At 44.7% G+C, this 23,083-nt stretch overlaps 1 protein-coding gene across 3 annotated transcripts in view; it reads right to left on the minus strand.

The window, feature by feature from the left end:
* Window positions 1-1,709: 1,709 nt before the first annotated feature.
* LOC103286287 (group 10 secretory phospholipase A2-like) overlaps window positions 1,710-23,083 on the minus strand; it is a 46,545-nt gene continuing 25,171 nt past the window's right edge. The window contains exons 1-5 of one of the 3 annotated variants that reach the window (XM_028145491.2): window positions 13,111-13,189; window positions 12,919-13,022; window positions 10,001-10,151; window positions 8,284-8,393; window positions 1,710-1,852 (exon numbers count right to left, since the gene is read on the minus strand). In XM_028145491.2, the coding sequence (XP_028001292.2) occupies window positions 1,710-1,852; window positions 8,284-8,393; window positions 10,001-10,151; window positions 12,919-12,997 (483 nt within the window). In that variant the 5' untranslated portion in view covers window positions 12,998-13,022; window positions 13,111-13,189. Of the gene's footprint in view, window positions 1,853-8,283; window positions 8,394-10,000; window positions 10,152-12,918; window positions 13,023-13,105; window positions 13,190-23,083 lie in introns of those variants that run through there. The other 2 variants (XM_054714248.1, XM_054714249.1) reach the window with 2 other exon arrangements.

The raw sequence follows: 23,083 nt of genomic DNA on the forward strand, positions 1-23,083 counted from the left end.
GCTGGGCTGGACTTTCACTAATCATCAGCAGGAGGGACAGGTACTTCAGAGTCAGGGCCACAGCTGCCTCTCTCCTCCCTCAGACCTTCTCAGTCATAGCAGGTTTACACGCATCAAAAGAGGGTGTCCATTTAAAATATTCAGACCCTTTGAAGTAAGAATTCCATTTTTGCAAATCTGAGTTAAGGGATAGTGAAAAGGTGGGCTGTGGGATTTGGCAGATTTATTCACAAGTATCGCCAACACATGAATAATTGGTCAAAATAGGAAACCACCAATACTCTAAAGTGAGCAATTTATAAACTGGTACATAATGCCTATTTAAAATGGAGTTTCCAGCCCTGGCCAGTTTGTTCTGTGGTTAGAGCCTTGGCCTGCGACAAGGGTTGTGGGTTCGATTCTGGTCAAGGGCACATAATTCAGTTGCAAGCTTGATCCCCAACACATGCGGGAGGCAACCAATCGATGTGTCTTTCTCACATCAATGTTTCTCTGTTTCTCCCCCTCCTTCCATTCTCTCTAAATATCAATGGGGAAAAAAACATTTCCTCAGGTGAGATCAACAACAAAAATGGAATTTCCAAATATTTTTTAATGACATGGAGAAAAGCTTATGAAAAACATAAAAGAGTTTCAACTACATTTTAAAGAAGAATAGTTTGTTGATTTTTAGAGAGAAGAGAGTAGAGGGAAATAGCGATCAATCCCACAACCTGGGGATGTGCTCTGACCAGGAATTGAACCAGCAAATTTCCATGCATGGGATGATCCCCAACCAACTGAGCCACACCAGCCAGGATTCAACTACATTTTTTTAAAATACAGAAAAGACTGATGGACAACAAACTAAAATGCTAAAAAAGTGGTCATTATGGTTTGTGGGAAATGGGATAATTTTTCCCCCTTTATATTTCTCTGCATTTGCCTTTTTAAGAAAGCAGTGAGTATATAATACTTTTGTAATCAGGAAATAAATTTTAACTAGTAAAGATGGAGTAGGATGGCTCTGGTTGGTTGCTTAGTGGTTAGAGCGTTGGCCTGCAAGGTCCTGGGTTTGATTCCCAGTCAAGGGCATGTACCTCATACCTTGGTTTCAAGTTCCCAAGCACTGGTAAGGGCCCATGCAGGAGACAACCAATTAATGTGTCTCTCATGTCAATGTTTTTCTCTCTACCTCCTCCCTCCCTTCCACTCTCTCTAGAACTCAGTGGAAAAAAATATCCTCAGGTGAGGATTAAAAAAAAAAAAAAAAAAAGGTGGAGTAGGTTGGACAAGAATACTCTTTCTTGAGCTAACAATTACTAGACCTGAACTTCACAAGGGTGGATGGTAATCATGTGGTCATCTTGTTTATTGCCTCAACCCAGAACTTAGAACAAGGCCAGGCACTTAGCAGGTGTTTGTTCACCAAGAGCAGGTTAGAAGACAAGCTCAGCCTTTTCATAAAAGTTGAACCTCGAACATGGTACCAGATCCAATACAGGTACAAACACTGTCATGGTTTTGTAAATAGGCATGGGGTTTTGACCTTGGTCAAACTGGCCACCAAACAGGCTCCAGCCCCAAGTTTGGAGAGGGAGGAAGAACAAACACAAGTTGCAGCTTTAACACTTTAACTCAGTTCCCCTCTGAATATGAACTGAAGGTGGCTGTTGATTAGTGAAAAAAGAGTTTTATTTCTTTGTGCAAAACATTTCAAGTCAAGCTAGTCAGTCACATTTGAGCGGGTCCTGCCCACATAAGAAACGTGGATAGAAGAAGTACTTTAAATGGTACTCAGTTTTGGCTAAGCAGTAAGCAAGCTCCTGGTCACACTTGCACAAGAGTTCTTGACATTTATCCTCTGTCGGTCCTGAAAGAAATGGGGAAACTGAGGTTAGAGCGGGAACGTGCAGAGACTTGAGGATAAACATGAGGGAAACGAGTAACACTGTTGGCAGTAAGGGTCATAAACTGTATGTGTGTGACACTTGACAATTCACTATGTGATCTCCATTGTCAGGGCAACTCCAGGAGGGAGTGATATTGGCCCCATCTTGCTGAAAAGGAAATGAAGTTGTCAGAAAAGTGTTTTGAAATGCCGAGTCCAAAGTCCCTTTGAGCTAGCTTCTCTTTTGTATCAATATTACACAATTTCATTTGAAGATCCATTGAGAATAGCAGTAAGGAACCATCCAGGCCTTTTTTTTTTTTTTTTTAATGCCTGCTCTGCTGCTTCCTAGCTGTGTGATCTTGCCTAAATGAGTCAAGTCCTCATTTAAAATGGGGCATTATCCACTTTGCAGGATTACTGGGAAGCCTGGGTGAGGAAGCCTACATCAAGTGCCCAGGAGAGACTTGGCACTGAACCTGCACTCAATCAACATTGAATGTAGTAGATATGTGCCTATAGACACATCACTTCATACTCTCTGGGCTGTTTCCTCAAGTGCAACACGGGGATACTAATAGTACCTACTTCTAAGGGCTGTTGAGAGAATGGAAAGAGACCAAATCAGTAAAATGCAGTGGATACAGGAGGCACTAGTAAGCTGAAGCTGACCTCCTAAAGTTGCCACTAATCTGACCATCTATATATATAAGGCAAATATGCAAAGTGTCCCCTCAAGAGTTTGATGGGAAGATCGGAAGTTTGATTACTTGCTATGATGTGGAATGAAGTAAGGCCCCAATCTGCCCTGGGGACCCTACCCCTGCACAAAGTTCGTGCACTGGGCCTCTAGTTCAATATAAAAGGATAGCCCCACCCTGCATCCCTGCTTTTTTATTGAGGAAAAATTCCCATATCAAAATTTACCATTTAAAAGTACACAAATCAGTGGGGTTTAGTACATTCATAATATTGGGTAACCATCACCTCTATCTAGTTCCAAAACATTTCTATCACCCCAAAGAGATCTTGTACACATTAAGATGTTGTTCCCCAATACTCCTCTCCTGAGTCTGTCAACCATTAATCAGCCTTCTGTCCCTATAGATTTGCCTATTCTGGATATTGTAAACACTTGGAATCATATAGCACGTGACCTTTTGTGCCTGGCTTCTTGCACTTAGCTCCTTGTATCACATTTTCAAGGTTCATCCATGTTGTAGCAGGTTAAGTACTTCACCTGCTTTATTTTCTGACACAGCAGTTATAAAAGCACTTGGCACAGAGACAATTTCCCATTCTCCTCCTTTTAGACTTCGCTTTCGTTTTTTATGTTTTTATTAATTTCAGAGAGAGAGAGAGAGAAACATCAATGATGAAAGAGAATCATTAATTGTTCTCCTCCCACACATCCACTACTGGGAATTGAGCCCGCGACCCCGGCATATGCTCTGACCAGGAACAAACCATGACCCCCTGATTCATGGGTCAACATTCAACCACTTAGCTACACCAGCTGGCCTACACTTCTCTGTCTTACCTAAAACCTAGCATAGAGGCTGGCACAGAATAGATTCTCAATAATATTTGTTGAGAGAATATGGAAAAGCCATACATCATTTCCAATTCTTACACAAACACTGCATCTAATTTTTACTATTCCCATTTTATGGATGTGTAAAGTGAGGGAGACTCAGTGGAATTCAGTAGCTTGTCCAAGGACACAGAGCTGGAAAGGGGTGGACCAGGAGTCCAGCCCAGGATCTCATGATCCAGCACCTGTACCTCCCCTCTGTTCCCACCCTCATCTCTGAGCAAGAAAGATTCTTTCAAAAGCAAGACTTGGTTTTACTACTCCATAGCCTCAGGAACCTAATAGCATCATGTTATTCAAGAATAATAAAAATTTAAAAGGAAAAATAGCTCCCATGGGTTAAGTTTAAAATAAAGGCCTGCCAGTAAATATTATTATATGCTTAACATTTTTAAAATATATTTAAGTCAGGCCCATAAATGGAAAATGGGCCACACCTGTAATTAAATAAACAACTATGTTCAGAATATCTCCAAACAGAATAAGAGAATATTTTTAGTCAAAAATGTATAATACATATTTTGGTTCTCTTCCTTTGGTTCAGGGAGGGCAGTTCTGTAAACAGGCACAGACTCCATCAACAAATACTTTACAAATTCCATTTTAACACGGTTAGGGGCAAGTTGAAGGGAAGAAGGGGAAGATCTTTAAGATTTCCAACTCAACGCCCATTTCACCTCCTCCTTGCCCGCACCGGAAGGGGCAGATTGGGGGCAGGGAATGGGCCCAGGAGTAGGCACATCACCACCACGGCAGGCAAGTCACTTCTTTCCCTGTGCTTCAGTTTCTCCAACTCCGTATGAGAGGGCTGGACAAGATGATGTCTGGGCCACTTTCAGTCCTAAACACCAATATTGTTTCTCAATATGAAGTCAGCCTTGTTCTTATGCCAGCTCCTAAGTCATACTGAGGAGATATGGCTGAGGGTCTGTGCCTATCTAAGACCATCCTTCTAGTAACTCGTAGTTGCCGCCTTTCCTCTGGAACAGACCCCGCTGCAGGAGCGAGGGTTCCAGTGGAAAGTCACACCAGAACCTCAGTTCTCTCTAGTGGGCAGTAGTGGGTCAGAGAGAGGGTTCAGATCAGGATGAGAGAGGGAGGAGAGGAGATGGGAGAGAATAGTAACCTCTGTCCAATCTATTTATCACATTATAAACCCTTGTTTCATCTTTGCTACACGCATCTTCGAGGTAAGGAAACTGAGGACCGGAGAGGTCATCCATCTAGGGCCAAGAGATTTTCAACAAGGGAAAGAAGAGTTTCTTCCACAGACAGTACTGGGACAACTGGATAGTCCATGCACAACACTGAAGTTAGACCTTTAACACACACCATATACAAAAATTAGCTCAAAGTGGATCAATGACCTAAATGCAAGATTCAAATGATCAAACTATTAGAAGGAAACAGGGACATAAGTCTTCATGGCCTTGGATCTAGCAATGGATTCATAGATAGGACACCAAAGACATGATCAATAAAAGACAAAATAGCCCTGGCCAATTGTTCAGTGGTTAGAGCGTCGGCTCGCAGACCAGAGGGTCTGGGTTCCATTCCCAGTCAAGGACATGTACCCTGGTTGCAGGTTTAATCCTGCATGTGGATTAAACCCTTTCACTCTCTTTATTTATTTATTTTTTTTAATGAATCTTTATTGTTCAGATTACAATTGTTTCTCCTTTTTCCCCACATATCTCCCCACCACCCAGTTCCTACCCCCCCTCTTTCCTTACCTCCCCCCCCCCGCTGTCCTTATCCATAGGTTTATGATTTTTGTCCAGTCTCTTCCCATACTCCTCACACAGACACCCCTTTCCCCCTGAGAATTATCAATCCACTCCCATTCTATGCCTGATTCTATTAAGTCACCAGTTTATTCTGTTCCTCAGATTTTTAATTCACTTGACTTTTAGATTCACTTGTTGATAGATATGTATTTGTTGTTCATAATTTTTATCTTTCTTCTTCTTTTTCCTCTTTTTAAAGAATACCTTTCAGCATTTCATATAATGCTGGTTTGGTGGTGATGAACTCCTTTAGCTTTTTCTTATCTGCCTTTCACTCTCTTTAAAAATCAACGGGGAAAATATCATCAGATGAGGACTTAAAAAGAAAGACAAAACAGAAAAATTGGGCTTTATCAAAATTACAACTTTTTTTTTAAATCCTCACCTCAGGATATTTTTCCCATTGATTTTTAGAGAGAGTGAAAGGGAGGGAGAAGGAGGGGGGAGAGAGAGAGAGAGAGAGAGAGAGAGAGAGAGAGAGAAAGAGAGAGAGAGAGAGAGAGAGAGAGAGAGAGAGAGAGAGAGAAACATCGATGTGAGACTCATCTACTGGTTGCCTCCTGCCCATGCCCCGGCTGGGGTGGGGGGTGGGGGTGGGGGACAGGTGCAAATCCACAACCCAGGTATGTGCCCTTGACTGGGAATCGAACCCAAGACCCTTCAGTCTGAGAGCCAATGTTCTAACTACTGAGAAAACCAGCCAGGGCCAAAATTACAACTTTTTAAAAATATATATTTTTTTATTGATTTCAGAGAGGAAAGGAGAGGAAGAGATAGATAGAAACATCAATGATTAGAGAGAATCATTTATTGGCCACCTCCTGCACACCCCCCACTGGGGACTGAGCCCACAACCCAGGCATGTGCCCTTGACTGGAATTGAACCTGGGACCCTTTAGTCCACAGGCCGACACTTTATCTACTGGGCCAAACCAGCTAGAGCCAATATTACAATTTTTGAACATAAAAGACATTATCAAGAAAATGAGCCCTAGTAGGTTTTGCTCAGTGGATAGAGCGTCAGCCTACGGATTGAAGGGTCCTGTGTTCAATTCTGGCCAAGGGCACATGCCTGGGTTGTGAGCTCGATCCCCAGTAGGGGACGTGCAGGAGGCAGCCAGTCAATGATTCTCTTTCATCATTGGTGTTTCTATCTCTCTCTCCCTCTCCCTTCCTCTCTGAAGTCAATAAAATATTTTTTTTTTAAAGAAAAGAATATGAAAAGAGCCCTGGCCAGTATGGTTCAGTGGTTGAGCCTCAACTCATTAATCAAGAAGTCACTGGTTCGATTCCCAGTCAGGGCACCTGCCCAAATTTCGAGCTCGATCCCCAGTAGGGGTGTGTGGAAGGCAGCTGATCGATGAGGTTTCTCTCTCATCCATGTTTCTCTCTTCCTCTCCCTTCCTCTCTCTCTAAAAATCAATAAAAACATTAACAAAAAACATTTTCAAGAAAATGAAAATAGCCCTGGCAGGTGTGACTCAGTGATTAGAGGGTCAGCCTGAGCACCAAAGGGTCCAGGGTTCGATTCCCAGTCAAGGGCACATACCTGGGTTGCAGGTTCGTCCCCGTCCCAGGTTGGGGGGACAGGCAACCGATGGGTGTGTCTTTCTCACATTCTCTCTCCTTCTCTTTCTCTCTCCCCTGTCTCTGTCTCTGTTTCTCCTTCCCTTGTCTCTCTCCCTTCCACAATCTCTCTCTGAAAAGCAATGGAAAAAATATCCTCGGCTGATGATTAACAAGAAAAGGAAAAAGAAAGAAAATGAAAAGATAACCTATAGAATGGGAGAACATATTTGTAAATCATATATCTGATAGAGGTACAGTACCCAGAATGTATTAAAAACTCTTATAACTCAACAACAAAAAGACAAATAACCCAATTAAAAATGAGCAAAACACCTGAATAGTCATTTCTCCAGATATATAAATGGTCAACAAGCACATGAAAAGATGCTCAACATGATTAGGGAAAAGCTAATAAAAACCACAAGAGATATACTAATCACCCCACTAATAAATACCATCTCTAAGAAAGTAATCTGTCCATCCATCCTCCACCCACATTTTTAAATTTTGTTTCATTACATGTCAAAGTAATTTGCATAGATACCTTTAGTCTGTATATTCCTTTTCTTTTTAACTTTTAATTCACAAATAATTCATGAAGGTAATCTTTTTTAAAAAATGGAAACATTACAGAGAACATAAAATTGCTCCCTACCATCACTCCCCTCAACCTGATTCTGTCCCTAGAAATGACCACAGTCATCCTCAGTTTGGAGTGTATCTTTACATTTTTCTGAGCTTTGCAAGCGTCCACATGTAGTTACGGAAAGTAGGATGGTACTATTTGCAAGTTTTTCTTTTTAACACAGTGGTGCTTTATTGAACATGTCATTCTGCAGTTTGCTTTTTCACTCAACATCTTTCCATGTCAGCATATGGTTCTACCTTATCCCTTCTCCAGGCTGCAGTCTTCCACGGTGAGGATATATCCTTCAGTGAGGATACATCATGGGTTTATATACCCAGGCCCCATCTGATGGACAGTTAGGTGGTTTATATCTGGTATCATTTCTCTCTTTTTCCAATTTTGTCCAGACAGAAAAGAAATGGGTTTCTTTGGCCCTAGCTGGTTTGGCTCAGTGGATAGAGCGTCGGCATGCAGACTGAAGGGTCCCGAGTTCAATTCTGGTCAAGGGCACATGCCTGGGTTGTGGGATCAATCCCCAGTAGGGGGCTTGCAAGAGGCAGCCAATCAATGGTTCTCTCTCATCATTGATGTTTCTATCTCTCTCTCCTTCTCCCTTCCTCTCTGAAATGAATAAAACTATATATTTTTTAAATTTTTTGAAAGAAAGAAAAGGGTTTTTTTTGTTTATTTTTTTAAGTGTTCAGCATTAACGATTATTTATATTAGATCAATCCAAAGGGTGGTCTATGGGGAGTTGGAAGCAGTGGTAAGTTATTACAAGCAGATGCCCCAGGAACTCCGGGGAAGGTTGGTGTGGGTGTTGCTGGGAACTCACCACATTCAATGCGCTGACTGATGCACGTCCAGGGGTAGGACTGCAGCTTGGTTATGCAGCCAACCTCCTTCCTGGCATGCTGGTAGCAGCAATCATGACGCTGACAGCACCTGCGGATGGCAGACAGGCAGACCAGCAGGTGGGTGAAGGCTGCTCTCCTGGCCATCTTTCCATGCTAGGACTATGGGTGAGCATCTTCTGGTCCAAACTCTGTTCCTGAGACTCCTATCTTGGGAAATACTTCTACTGACCTCAGTGTGTCCTGCACTGCCTCCATCGCCAGCCATGCTCGAGCCTGGCCCCTGCCTGCTTCACTCCCTTAGTCTCTGAGCTCCAGCAGAACTACTCTCCTCTCTGTTGCTAGAACAAGCCTGCCTCCCACCTTTGCCCTCTGCCTAGGACAACTGCATGCCCACTCTTCCTCCTTTAGGTCTCAGCCTAAGTACCAGCTCCCATCCCTAGAATGTCATCAGGCCCCCTACTTCCCAGGGGGCTCCTTGTTACACCCTCTCATAAAACCAGGGAACCTCCCTTCAGGGCAGGTTTATAATGAGACCCTGATTAGCAAGAAGGTTAACACCTGTCCTTCTCACTGACCAGAGCTCTAAGATGTGGGACCATTTCTCACAGTGTCACCAGTATCCAACCCAGGGCCTACCACATAATAGGATTTCAATAATAATAATAATAATAATAATAATAATAATAATTTACTATTGAAAAATTTCCTGAGGAACACCCACAAATACCCCTAAACCTGCCCATTATTCATTCATTCACTGGTATTATCTCCACCCAGCCACCAGCCCCACGCTGTGTTGAGCCCTCAGCTGATCTGGCAGGGACAGGTCAGCCAGATTTCACTCTGCCCTCAAGGAGCTCCCAGTCTGGTGAGGGAAGCAGACAAGCCACCAGGTGCTACATGCATAGTGAGAAGTGCTGGGATGAGGGGTAAGAGAGGATTCTGGAAGCCAGAGGAGGTGCCATGCCCAGCCGGGCTTCAGGAAAGGCTTCCTAGAGGCGGTAATGCTTGATCTGCATCTGGAAAGATGTACAGGAACCAGACAACCAGAGTATGGGCGGGCATGGCCGGCAGCAAGAGCCTTGAAGGCGCAAGGCTGAGTCAAGACTTGCTAATGACAATCACATCCGCTAAGATAGGGAGGAGACCATCAAATACTCTGTCACCTGGTGAGTGGCTGTGCCTGTCTGAGTCTCGGGGCCCTCGTCCATAAAACAGGGATAGCCATTGTGCCTGTTTCGAAGGATGGCCATGAGGGTGAATGAGATGTCATGGGAAGATATGCGCCCACAGCCCTGTACAGAACAGGCACTTCTCACATGACAGCAGAGTGCGGTGCTTAGGGCCATGAACCCAGCAAGACTGGGTTCACATCCCTTACTCTCTGTGTGGCCCCACACAAGTTACTTAATCTTTCTGTGCCTCAATTTCCTCATTTCTGAGATGGGTTTGTTGTGAGGACTCAAAGGGGTTCTCAAAAGAGTTCCTGGTGCCCTTTAAGTCTGACCAGTTTTGTGTAGGTTGTTTGTTTTTTCAGCCCAAGAAATCATCCCATAACCAGAGTGAGGGGGCAGCTGGCAATGTTACCCAGGAGGACCTCTGCCTGCAAGGTAGTGCCCTGTGCCATTTCCTCATAGGCCTTACCTACCCCCAGAGGGTGGGAGACCTTCTAGCCTGGCCCACACATAAACTCACCGGTCAATGTCATCGACGGGCTTGCCTCGGCCACCCAGGCCACAGTAGCAGCCATAGCTAACATAGGCCAGGGGGCTGCGGGGGCCAACACAGTGTATGGTCTCTGCCAGTTCTATGAGTCCACGTCGGTGCACATGTGACTTCAAGGAAGCTGGGGGGAAACAAAAGTTAGAGGCTGAAGGTCAGGTTCTCCCTTGGCCCTGGGGAAGGTCACTGGCCTGAAAAGAGCCGGGATGACTCCCTAGGTTTGAATCCTGCTCCTCCTAGTCCCTGGCTGGATGACCTTGAACAACTTATTCAAACTCTCTGTGCCTTGTTTTCTTCATCTGTAAAATTAGGAGGATAAGTGCACCTCTCTTCATAGAATGAAATGAGATCATGTATGTAAAGCACCTGGCACATAGCAAGCTCTAGCTATTATTACCAATATCTTCAAGGCGGCCATGAAAGAGAAAACAAGACACAGAGCCACAGCATCTGAAAGATCTCACTTCCTGGAATGCCCTGATTCCCAATTTCCGGCCCTTGTCAATTTCCGACACGGTCAGAGTCTACGTTGTGCATTGAATGTCTGTCCCATTGCCTTAACCGGTTTGGCTCAGTGGATAGAGCGTCGGCCTGTGGACTGAAGGGTCCCGGGTTCGATTCTGGTCAAGGGCATGTGCCTTGGTTGTGGGCACATCCCCAGTAGGGGGTGTGCAGGAGGCAGCTGATCAATGTTTCTCATCGATGTTTCTAACTCTCTATCCCTCTCCCTTCCTCTCTGTAAAAAATCAATAAAATATATATATTTTAAAAATGTCTGTCCCATTGCCTGTGATGAGCACTGGTCATCAGAGATGAGCTAAACAGGGTCCCTGAGCTAAAGAGGAGTCCACAAGGGCTCCTCTGTGCAGGCATCCCTGTCCCTGGTTCTCTCCACCACCACCACCACCACTTCCATAGACGCTGGTTCGGGGCCCTTTCCGTCTCCTATTTTCACTGCCTAGACACAGCTCCCTCCCACACAGGGAGGCCCGGTGGCCCGAGCCCAATTATGGCTCTGACACATAGCAGTGCACAGTAGGTGCAATGGGAACCCCTGCCTTTCACAGCCACACAGCCAACAAGAAGCTGGCTGATTGGGGGCTCTGACCCAGGCTTCTGACTCCCAATCCAGTGCTCAGTCCTCCTTGCCCAATAACAGCAGGGGAAGGAGACCTGCCAGGGTGACAGAGCTGAGGGGCACCAGGGAGGGGGCCACTGCTCAGGGTCAGGCATGTCCAAACTCTCTGTGGTGTGGGCATCAGAGAACACAGTCCCTGTGAGTGTGTGCCTGTGCACCCCTTAGACTAAGACTAAGAGAGGCACAAGGACCCATCCCAGGTGAGTCTCAGAGCAGACACCCAGGCCCAGCCAGACCTGCCTGATTCCTGGGAATCTGCTCTCCACTGCTCTGGGACTGCCAATCCAGAGATTTATGCATTACATCTAGTCATCGTGTCTCTTTTCTAGAACAAGTTTTTACTACACTGACTCTTTTTAGGAGTACAGACCAGAATTAAATCCAGCTCGCTCTCTCAGGATTTGCCAAGTGCTGCTCCCAGCTGCCACCCCTCTGCCTGAAACCACCCTTCAGAGAAAGCTCAGGGGCCTCACTGCAGCCCAGAGGCCCTGCAGGAGCCTGCCCCTCCCTCCTCTCCAGTGTCCTCTCTGAATGCCCACCACATAGATCCTGCTCATCACTTCCTGTTCCTCCGGTTACATTTCCCATCACATATATCCTGCAAATGCCCTCACCCCGTCCTCACCCGCTTACCTCTCACCTCCTAGAATCTGCCTCACCCTCAGGTCAACCACAGGAGCCCTGTCCCATTGTGCTGCGTTCTGCTTACGGGAGTGACTCCCAAGCCTGGGAGCTCTTGGAGGACAGGTCTCTGCCATAGGCAGCTCCAGATGCCCTGGCACACAGCTGGCTTCCATAAAAGGTTCCTTGACCTCTGGGTCCACCAAGCCCCAGTCTAAGCATATATGACAGGACCCCAGTCTTATTCCTATACCCCACCACTGTCCCCAGAGGTCCCCCACCCTGACCTAACCACACTCTGGCATCTCAGGGTCCTGGGGACAGCCCTATGGAGAACCCAAGCATGGGGCAGAGGCGCAGCACTGGGTTTGGAACCAAGGAAAACACTCCCTCTTGGGTGGGGCAGGTCACTCTGGGGTCTGTTTGCTCTGTCTGCCCACGGCGGCCTTGCTAGGAGTGCCCAGGCTGCCTGGGCTTCCTATATTCCTGTGACCTGAGGGTGTGTGCTGCTTGTGTCTGTGTGTGATTCTGGCCGTGAGCCCTACACCTAAGTGCCCAGGTGAGGCTGGGGTGTGTATGTATAGGATGTGGTGTCTGTATATCTCCCTGTGAGCGTGTGCCTGTGCACCCCAGAAATGGGCAGTCACTGAGGGGACCTCTCCAAGTGTGGTGCCTAGGGATGGGTAAGAAGGCAACCTTATGTTCTTCCCCCACCCCAGGTAGGGCAGTCCCTTCTTCCCCTGCTCCTCCCCTTGGTAGTCAGACCCCAGGGACAGGTGGATGGAGAGGGTCTGGTCCCTGAAGAGGGTTACGGTGATGGAGGGGGTGTCGGGATGTCTGGGGAGGACACCGAGCCCCTGGGAAGGGCTAGCCTAGTTTTGGGTCCCTGGGAGGAGTGGATGAGTGGAAGCTCTTCGGGAGGACTGGGGAGAAGGCTCTTAGAAACCTGGTAAGAAATGTGTCAGTGAGCCAGAGAAAGGAGGGCTCGGGGCGGTGGGGCTCCTGGGACCTTGGAAAGGGCTGGTAAGTTGGAGTTCTTGCAGAGAGGGGTGGGGAGCAGGGCTGGGGCGGAGGGAGGGCTGAAGGAGTCCCAGGAACTCCTTGGTCCTCCAGGGGCGCACTCCTCACTCACCTGCGCAGGGCAGGAGTCCGGGTACCAGGAGTAGCAGAAGCGGCAGCATTACTGGCTGGCACAGGGGCAGCTGACCCATAGGAAGGTGGCAGGTATGGGACGATCTGGCTGACCAGTGTATATAGTCACCAAACTGGGGCCCAAACCCCCTCCCCCACGCCCCGCCCAGGCCCGCCCCTGCCCTCACCTTACCGCAGGGCAGGAAGGAGCCCGGCAAGGGCAAGCCCCTGGGGCGGCAAGAGAAGTCCTTCCCGGACCTCTGCATCTCGGGTCGTGGAATGGGCGCTGGAGGCCAAAAGAGAGAATCTGGCCCAGGAAGTCTCAGATTAGGGTTTGGGGAGGATTAGGGAGGAAAGGAGTTTAGCACAGGTCGACCCACCGCGTAAATGCTCAAAAAGGGTGCTCTATTAATATTCTTATTACCTGCAGCCTCCTTCCAGCACTCACCTGGGCATCCAAAAGAAGAGCTGGAGGAGGGGGAGAGCAAATTATTTTAAGCACTTTAAATGTAGGAAATTTGGTGCTCCAGGTACCTCTAGAAATCAACTCTGCACTGCCCCCTCCCCACCGCCGCCACTGCCACCACCATCACCACCACCACCACCACCACCACAGCTGGGAAACGGAAGGGGTCAAAGATTTGCCCAACGTGGGTTCTGGTGAAAGAGCTGAATGGTGTAGGAGGGGAGCTGGCCTCACACCCCATGCCCTTTCTGCCTCAGGCTTCTCAACTGGTCAAGGGTAGTAAAGCCCCCTCCAAGGGACACCGTGAGGCAGTGAAGACAGACAAAGCTCAGCATTGAAAGGAAGTTTGTGGCACACCTCTGTTCCCCTTGGTCCCTACCCAGTGTCATCAATTTCTGACGGTTTCTAGTTATAACTACTTCTGAGAGTAGAACTCCTAGACTCCTCCCACCTCCACAGCCAAGCTCTTGTAAAAATAATGGCAACTAACAAGGGTCATGTTGAGACAGGCCAGTGAGTGGAACAGGGAAACTGAGACAGACAGCTGAACAAAGGGGCAGAGGCAATTCACTGCAGATACAGAAGGTCACCTCCCTAGAGATAACGTCTAGGCCTCAGTTGTGTTTCAGCTCCAGGCCCAGAGAAGCAGCAAAACCAGGTGGGTGACACCAGGACCAGCTGCAATGACTAAGGACCCCCTGACATTGACAAATCAGTGAAGACCACACCTTGAAGGAGAATATTCTGCTGAAACCCTCTCCTGAGACCTCCCCTAAAATTCCTGCGTGCAAGAGAGATAAAATCATCAAGACAAAGGAGCCATCAGTCTCCCTCCCGGGACCCTGCCCACGCCTCCCCACAACTTCTTTCCCCACAGGCATGCCTCTAAGGGACTTCACGAGGCTTGTAATCAGGGCAGCAAATACAACAGCAGTTAGTCCCAGGCAAAACTCCTGCGCATGTCCCTAAGACCCCCTTTACTCTGACTTTTTAGTGAGCCAAAAGCAGACTTTGTTTCATTTCCTTGTTTCATGGTTCCCCGGATTGAATAAGCGTCCTCTAAAATTCACCTGGACTGGTACTGTGAAGTTTTTCCTGCTCAAAGTCAAGAACCCACACACTACTGGCTGGCCCTAGGCAAAGCCATTTCCAGTAACTATGTCTCACTAGCTATCAGGTGTTCAGAATCCTCACCTTTCAGAATTTTAGAGAGTGGAAGCGTGGGAGGAGAGAAAGAAAGAGAAATATTTATTGATGTGAGAGAGACACATCGATTGGTTGCCTCCCAAATGTGCCCCGTTTAGGATCAAGCCTGCAACCCAGGTATGTGCCTTTGACCTGGAATCAAACCCAAGACCCTTCGGTGCATGGGCCCATGCTCTTACCACTGAGCCAAACCGGCCAGGGCCAGACACATGATCTTAGCACAGCCTCAGACCCCTCTGGTGTCCCCATTTCACAGGAAAAAAATGAGGCTCAGAGAAGTTAAGAACCAAGAATGTGGGTGCCCAGATTCAAATTCGTTTCTACATGTTGCCAAATCTCCGTCTGCCTCCTTCTGAGGCAGGATAGTAAGAAGCTAGGAAAATTCCTGGGCAAGTGAAATACGGAAATTGAGATAGATAAATGACCAAGCAGCTTGCAACCATCTAGTAATCCTATCTTCCCTAAACCAAAGACACTTAAGAGTAAATGGCTTACACTTCTCCCCAATCAGAGGCTAATTAGTTTAAATCACCCTACTAAGGGAGATAGATAGCAGAAATCCAATTAGTACCATTTGTGCCAAGGACAGATGAAATTAAGGGAATAGATCTCATTTTGGCACATCAGCATTAAAATGATGAATATTCTATTGAGATCCTCTCCTAAGACCTTCCCTAAACTCCCAGCTTTTAAAAAGCCTCAAAATGAAAAGTCCCAGCAAGAGCCCTCCATCCTGGGGAGCACACCCAAGTCTTTTCCTTCCCCTCACAGGCATGCATCTCCTAAATTCTAAGGAACCCTAGGAAACTTGCAACCAGGGGAGCAATGGTCAGTGACAGCTTGTCCTGGGCTAACCCCTGAACTCTGTCCTCCCCCCCCCCCCCCGTTCTTAGACCTACCAGTGAGCTAAAGCAACACCGCCAGAGCTCATTTCTTTCTTATAACATTTCTAGAGATCCAAAGCCACCCCACCTAGGCTCTTTTCCTGTAGTTTCTTCTATCTTAGGCCCTTCCTTGTATCACTGTCCCTGATTTTAATAAATGTACCCTCAAAATCACCTGGACCAATGTTGTGAAATCTTTCTTGCACTTAGTCAAAAACCCACACACTTACCAGCTGGCCCTAGGCCAGTCTCCTTCCCGTAACACTTCTATGAAAACCTAAGGCATCAGGCCATTCATCTGCCACTCTCAGTCATTCTCTCCACTGGAGTGAGCTCCTCAAGGCAAGGCGTGGTCTCTCCTCTTGAATCCCTAACATGGGCCTGCCTGGCACGCAAGTATTCAATGAGGGCTTGTCCATACAGACTCTCCAAAACATGGGGTAAAAAACATTGTCTTTCTTCTAAGGATCTCCTATGAGCAATGGGAGATAAAATATCCCACATAAATATATGGAGAAAGACTTTTGCTTTCAAGGAATTTCCTAATCCATGTGCACAGAGGAAACCTCATTTACACTGGTAAGTCCATCATAATTAAAAAGTTAGGAAATCTGTTCTCAGTATTAGAACTTTTGCACCAAAAATCGACCACTGTAACTGGTTAGCCTCAATCATCTGCAAAACTCATTCATACAGAATAATTTGTTCCTAGTTATGTTAGGTAACTGGGGCATTGGGTCCATTACCAAATATATTAACGTCCTACACTCTCTCCTCAATTATCATATTAAAAATGTAAATTACAAATCATGTCCAAAAGGGCCTCAGTTGAGTGTGCTGAGAGATGAGGGGTTATGACAGAAGGTGAATAGAATCAGAAATGGGTTCACTGCCTAAGGGTGAGTTGTGCATATGAATTAACTATTCTCTATTGTTGGTCTCAGTTTAGCCACATCTTCAGATTTCATTCTGGTCTACTGACTAAAGGTTGCTACAAAGGTTTGATGAGTAAAAGGATTTCTTCTTCTTTATGACAAAAGTGGGTACTCCTCTATGGCTAGAAGGTAAAATAACTACACATACCAGGAAGCTTGTGAATCTGGGTGCTTTTTCTAGCACATGAGACCACATAACAGAATGGTGAATCCCAATATAGACCAGCACACTCTTTGACCTAGTAACCTGTTTCTAGAAATAGCACTAAGAAAATAAAATACTCAAAAAGAAGAAGAAGAGAAAATACTCAGACAAGATGTATACACAAAGTTGATCCTTAACAAAGAGCAAAAACAACTGAGAAGCAACCTAAATATTCAACAATAAAAATATAGTTAAATTATGAGATTTTTCATATGCTAAAATATGCATCATTCTAATATAGTATTTTTGAATAATATTTAATGGCCATTTAAAAATACTCTAAAAAGTAGAAACTTACAGTATAATCCTACCTTTATAGTTACAGACCACACAACTGAAAGAGAGCCATACATAAGTATATCTATATGCACATACCCACTCCAATATATATATATACATGGGCTCTCTGGAGGGGACGGGAGGGAGATGGAAGAAGCAAGACAGGAAAAAATGAATGACATGCATCAAAATGTAACATTGGTTATCTTCTGGTGGTGGAGTTGCATTATTTTTATTGTTGTCTCTTAATTTTCCAAATTTCTATTAAAACCTAAACTTTTGTGATTCAGATAAAAAATTAAAATAAAAACAAAACTAGACTTTAATTAAATAAAGCTTGTCTATTGAGAAAAGTTATCTTGATATTATTCTAAAAACACAGAGACACAGACATAAGGATAACAATACTCATCAGTTTTTGGTTTCCCTTTTGTGGTTTTTAAAAGACTTTGTATTCCTGTGGTTACCAGGGGCTGCAGGGAGGGAGAAGAGGGTGTTGTTTAATGAGTATGGAGTAAATACATATGCATTTACCTTTTTTTTTTTTGCTTTTGTTAATTGTCACCTGAGGATGTTTTTTATTCCATTGATTTTAGAGAGACTGCAAGAGAGGAAGGGGAATTGAGAGAGAGAGAGAGAGAGAGAGAGAGAGAGAGAGAGAGAGAGAGAGAAACATAAATGTGAGAGAGACACATTGATTGGTTGCCTTCAGCAGCACCCCAACCCTGGGGCCAGGGAAAAAACCTGCAACCCAGGTATGTGCCCATGACCAGGAATCGAACCCACCACCCTTTGGTGCTCTGCTGATGCTAATATGCATTTACCTTTGGATCCAGCAATACAATTCTAAGACTCTATCTCAAACATACTGGCAAAAACATGAAATGGTATATGCTCAAAGCTATTCATTTTAACACTTATAACAGTAAAATAATGGAAACAACAGAAATGCCTATCCATAGGGAAATGGTACAGCTTCACCATTTTAATAACTGTTCATTAGAAACGGTACAGTTTTCATGAGGAAGAATTTTGCATATAGCTATGAGTGACCTCCAGAACATGTTGTCAAGTGAAAAAAAAAGTGAGGTATAAAACAGTATGTACAGTAGGCCCTGTTTTGTTTTAAAAGGGAAGGAGGATATACATGCATATACATATAACTTTTTCTGTATATAAAAGTAACAGCTGAAAGATAAACCAAAAACTAATAAAAATGGTTACCTAGACCTGGATGATATGGTTCAATGGTTAGAGTGTCAGCCTGTGCATCAAAGGGTTGCTGGTTTGATTCCAGGTCCAGGGAAAGTACCTGGGTTGCAGGTTTGATCCCTGGCTATGGTCGAGGAGGCAACCAATCAATGTATCTCTGTCATCTCTCTCTCTCTCTCTCTCTCTCTCTCTCTCTCTCTCTCTCTCTCTCTCTCTCTCTCCTCTCCCTCTTTCCCTCCCTCACTTCCACTCTCTCTCTAAAAAGCAATGGAAAAAATATCCCCAGGTGAGGATTAATAACAATAACAAGAATGGTTGCCTAGGTTACCTATAGAGAATAAGACTGAGGAAAACAGACTGAGGAAAGGGTAGTAGATAGACTTCTCTTAATGTATTTTATTTTTATTAGTTTTGATTACAGATTCATGTGAAAGTTTTACATACTTTGAAAATTAAATTAAAAGAACAATATCTCTAAAGATAAAAACAAACTGAAACAAGTGAATCTATGGCATTTTGACTGTACATCCTAAAGACAAAACACCTACAACCAAGCAATCCAGACAGAAGCGAGGACTTGCTGACTCCCGGGCAGCTGGGAGTGAAGCCAAGGGAAGGAAGGCCTATTCTTGCATGAATATCGTGCAATGGGCCTCTAGTATATATATAAAATGCCTAGAAGACAACATCAGAGAAAATCTAGACGATCTTGGTTATGGTGATGACTTTGTTGTTGTTGTTGTTAATCCTCACCCAAGGATATTTTTCCATTGATTTTTACAGAGAGTGGAAAGGAAGGGGAGAGACAGAGAGGGAGAATCATCTATGTGAGACATATTGATAAGTTGCCCCTCACACACGCCCCAACTGGGGCTGGGGTTCAAGCCTGCAACCAGGGTACGTGTACCTGACTGGAATCGAACCCAGGGCCCTTCAGTCCTCAGGGTTTGTATACCATCACCCAAGTCAAACTGGCCAGGGCAGTGATGACTTTTTATTTTTTAATTAATTCTTTTTTGGTGATGACTTTTTAGATGAAACAGGATTCATGAATGAAAAAATTAATAAACCAGACTTCATCAGAATTAAACACATCTATGTGAATAACACTGTCAAGAAAATGAGAAAACAAGCCACAGACTTGGGAAAAATATTTGCAAATGATCCAAACTTGTTAAAGAACAATAAGAAAGCAACCTGATTTAAAAAACAGACAAAAGAGCTTTACAAACACTTCACCAAGGATGACAAACAGATGGCAAAGAAGCACATGAAAATATGCTCCTCATCATCATGTGTCATCAAGAAAATGCAGCCCTAGCCCTAGCCCTAGCCCTAGCCCTAGCCAGTTTGGCTCAGTGAATAGAGCATCAGCCTGCGGACTGAAGGGTCCTGGTTCAATTCTGGTAAAAGGCATGTACCTTGGTTGCAGGCTTGATCCCTGGCCTTGGTCAGGGCACATGCAGGAGGCAACCAATTGATGTGTCTCTCTGTGTCTCTCCCCTTTCCTTCCACTCTCTCTAAAATCAATTGGTGGGGGCGGGGGAAGAGAGGGAGAGTGAAAATTTAAACAATATGAAACCACTACACACCTATTCGAATGTCCAAATCTAGAACACTGACAACACCAATGTTGGTGAGGCTGTGCAGTTACAGGGATTCTCATACACTGCCAGCAGGGATGCAAAATGGTATAGTCTCTTTGACAGTTTGGTGATTGCTTACAAAACAATACATACTTTTACCATATGATCTGGCAATCACTCTCCTTGGTATTGACCCAAAAGGAGTTGAAAAGCTTCTGTGCACACGAAAACCTGCATATGATGTTTATAGCAGCTTTAACTATAACGGCCAAAACGTGGAGGCAAGGTGAATGAATATTGTGGCACATACAGACAATGGAATATTATTTGGTGCTAAAATGAAATGAGTTTTCAAGCCATGAAAGAACATGGAGGAAACATAAATGCATATTACTAAGTGAAAAAAGTCAATCTACAACTGTATGATTTCAACAATATGATATTCTGGAAAAGGCAAAGTGATGGAAACAACAAAGTGATCCATGTCTGTGGAGAATGAGAGAGATGAAGAGGCCGGGCACAGAGCACTTTTCAGACAATGAAAATGCTCTGTATGATCTATATCATAAAAGACCTGTGGTCGTGACGCCGTAACGGTGTCACAAGCAAACGAGCAGCGCCTCTCACAGCGGGTGGGGTGGGTTGCCGGCAGCGTCCTCAGAGGAGCATACGAGGCATCGAGGCATCGCCGGGCAGCGGACATGCCCCTGATGGCAGGCTAGGCCTAGGGGACCCTACACGCGCACGATTTAATCGTGTGCTGGGCCTCTAGTATTATAATGATAGCCTAATATCACCACACCTTTATCTAAACCCATAAAATCCACAACACTGAGTAAACCCTGTGGCAAACTATGGACTTTGCGTGATTATGATGTGTCAATATAGGTCCAACCTTGGTAAAAAAATGTACCATCCTGGTGAGTGATGTTGATAAAAGGAGAAGCAGGGGCAGGAGGTATATGGGAAATCTCTGTACCTCCCTCTTAACTTTGTTGTAAACCTAAAACTGCTTTCAAACAAATAAAGTCTTTTATAAAAAAATTCTACTTCAGCCCGGTTGGTGTGGCTCAGTGGTTTGAGCGTCAATCTATGAACCAGGAGGTCACGGTTCAATTCCTGGTCAGGGCATATGCCTGGGTGGCGGGCTCTATTGCTGGGGGGGAGGGCATGCAGGAGGCAGACAATCTATATTCTCTCTCATTATTGATGTATCTATCTCTCTCTCTCTCACCCTATCATGTGTCAACAAGATTTTTTTACATAATAAAAAAATATATTTAAAAACACACACAAAAACAACTCTTCCTTGCTTTAAAAAAAAAAAAATTTCCACTTCGCCCTAACTGGTTTGGCTCAGTGGATAGAGCATCGGCCTGCGGACTGAAAGGTCCCAGGTTCAATTCCGGTCAAGGGCATGTACCTTGGTTGCGGGCACATCCCCAGTGGAGGGTGTGCAGGAGGCAGCTGATCGATGTTTCTCTCTCATCGATGTTTCTAACTCTCTCCCTCTCCCTTCCTCTCTGTAAAAAAATCAATAAAATATATATTTTTTAAAATCCCACTTCAGTTTAAAACTCCACTCTCATAAAGGATGTCAGGTCCGTCCTCCTCCCCATTTTGCAGGACAGACACAAAGTGGAGGGGGTGGGCCATCACCTCTTTCTTCATTCCCTCTCCTTCCCTTTTCTAAGCCAGCGGCCTTCAGGGAGAGGTGCATCAACCATAGGGAGTAAAAAAAATACATTGGGGTGTGCGATAAAAGATGGAAAATTCTACTTACGTTTATTTTTATTTGAAAAGAAAAAAATAAATTAAGCTTCCTGATAATGCAATGTAGACTGATGAGTGATGTCATGCACACATGTTCTAGGATTCAGGTCATCACGGAGACATATTAACATAAGAGTGGAAGTACCACAACACAAAGGGGTTAAGAGTGGCCTCCTCTCATATTTTTTCACTTTTAGTGTTTTCTGTGTCTTACAATACCCAGGTATGGTATTTACAAATCATATTATTGTTCTAAATAAACTAACCTTCAGAAAATGGTGAGAAACAAGAAAAAAGCAGAGCTAATGCTTCTTTCGCTCTCACAAAGAGCTTTTCTCCAGCTACATTTGAGGTAAAAATAACAATTATATCTGGAAAAAATAGATCAAGAAAATGGAAAATTATCAATAAGGCTTCTTGAGTTAAGCATTTGTATCCACTATTGTTAACAATGAATCTTATCCTAAGTAGGCATTAAGTCTTGAGGTTTTAATGATAGTATAAAGCCATATGGTTGGCAAGATTTTTATTTTATTTTATTTTATTTTTAATTTCTTTATTGATTAAGGTATCACATATTTGTCCTCATCCCCCCATTCCCATCCCACCCAGTTGGCAAGATTTTAAAAAGTATTTACTTCATCTTTATCTCAATCTTTCAAAATTTATACTTTTGTAATTTCTATCGCAAACCTTCTACCTCCCCAGTGTCCATCTGAGCAGGGAAGACTCCCACATCTTTGCTGCACCAGATAGTGGAGATACTGGCTGCTCCAGCATCAGTATTCTCATCAGTCCTTCTCTCTTTGCCTTAGCACACATCCATCCACCCAGTCTCTCCTTTTTACAGTTCCCTCCTCTGAGTCTTTCTATAAGAAGTTCCTTGGGCCTTCCTTTATGGCACTGCCCACAAAGCTCCCACACCTGATGTCTCTCCTTTACAGGTCATTTTATACAGACTGGGGAAGGGAATGAAGGTCAGCATAGTGGCTGAGGGTCTCATGCCCTGAAAAGGACTCCTGCCCTAGCTAGCAGAACCTTAGTCACCAATGCTGGGGCATCAAGGCAAGTGCTGCATAACATCCTGTCAAACTAGTGGGGCTGCATTTAAGGAGAATGCCCTTTGAAAGAACAATGTCTCTTCAAAGGACTAGAAATTTCACTAGGGAAATAATTGGATACATACAATAAGACTTATATCCAATGATGTTCTGCATCCACCACAATTGGGAAAAACTAGGACAACTAAATGTTTAACAACAGGGGATTAAATTATTATATGACCATTCCTATAATGAACTAAGGCATCATTCACAATAGCCAAGACATGGAAATAACCTAAATGTCCTTCAACTAATGATTGGATAAAAAGATGTGGCATGCCCTGGCCAGTGTTGCTAAGTGGTTAGAGTTTTGGCTCCAACACCAAAGGGTCAAGGGTTTGAGCCCCGGTCAAGGGCACATACCTTAGTTGCAGGTATGATCCCCAGTCTCAGTTGGGGCACATGTGGGAGGCAACCAATAGATGTGTCACTCTCACGTCAGTATTTCTGTCTGTATCTCTCTCTCTCCCAACCCCTTCAAGCCTCCCTCCCACTCTTTCTAAAAAGCAATGGAAAA

The sequence above is a fragment of the Eptesicus fuscus genome, chromosome 4, assembly GCF_027574615.1.
Source record: "Eptesicus fuscus isolate TK198812 chromosome 4, DD_ASM_mEF_20220401, whole genome shotgun sequence".
Lineage (NCBI taxonomy): Eukaryota > Metazoa > Chordata > Mammalia > Chiroptera > Vespertilionidae > Eptesicus > Eptesicus fuscus.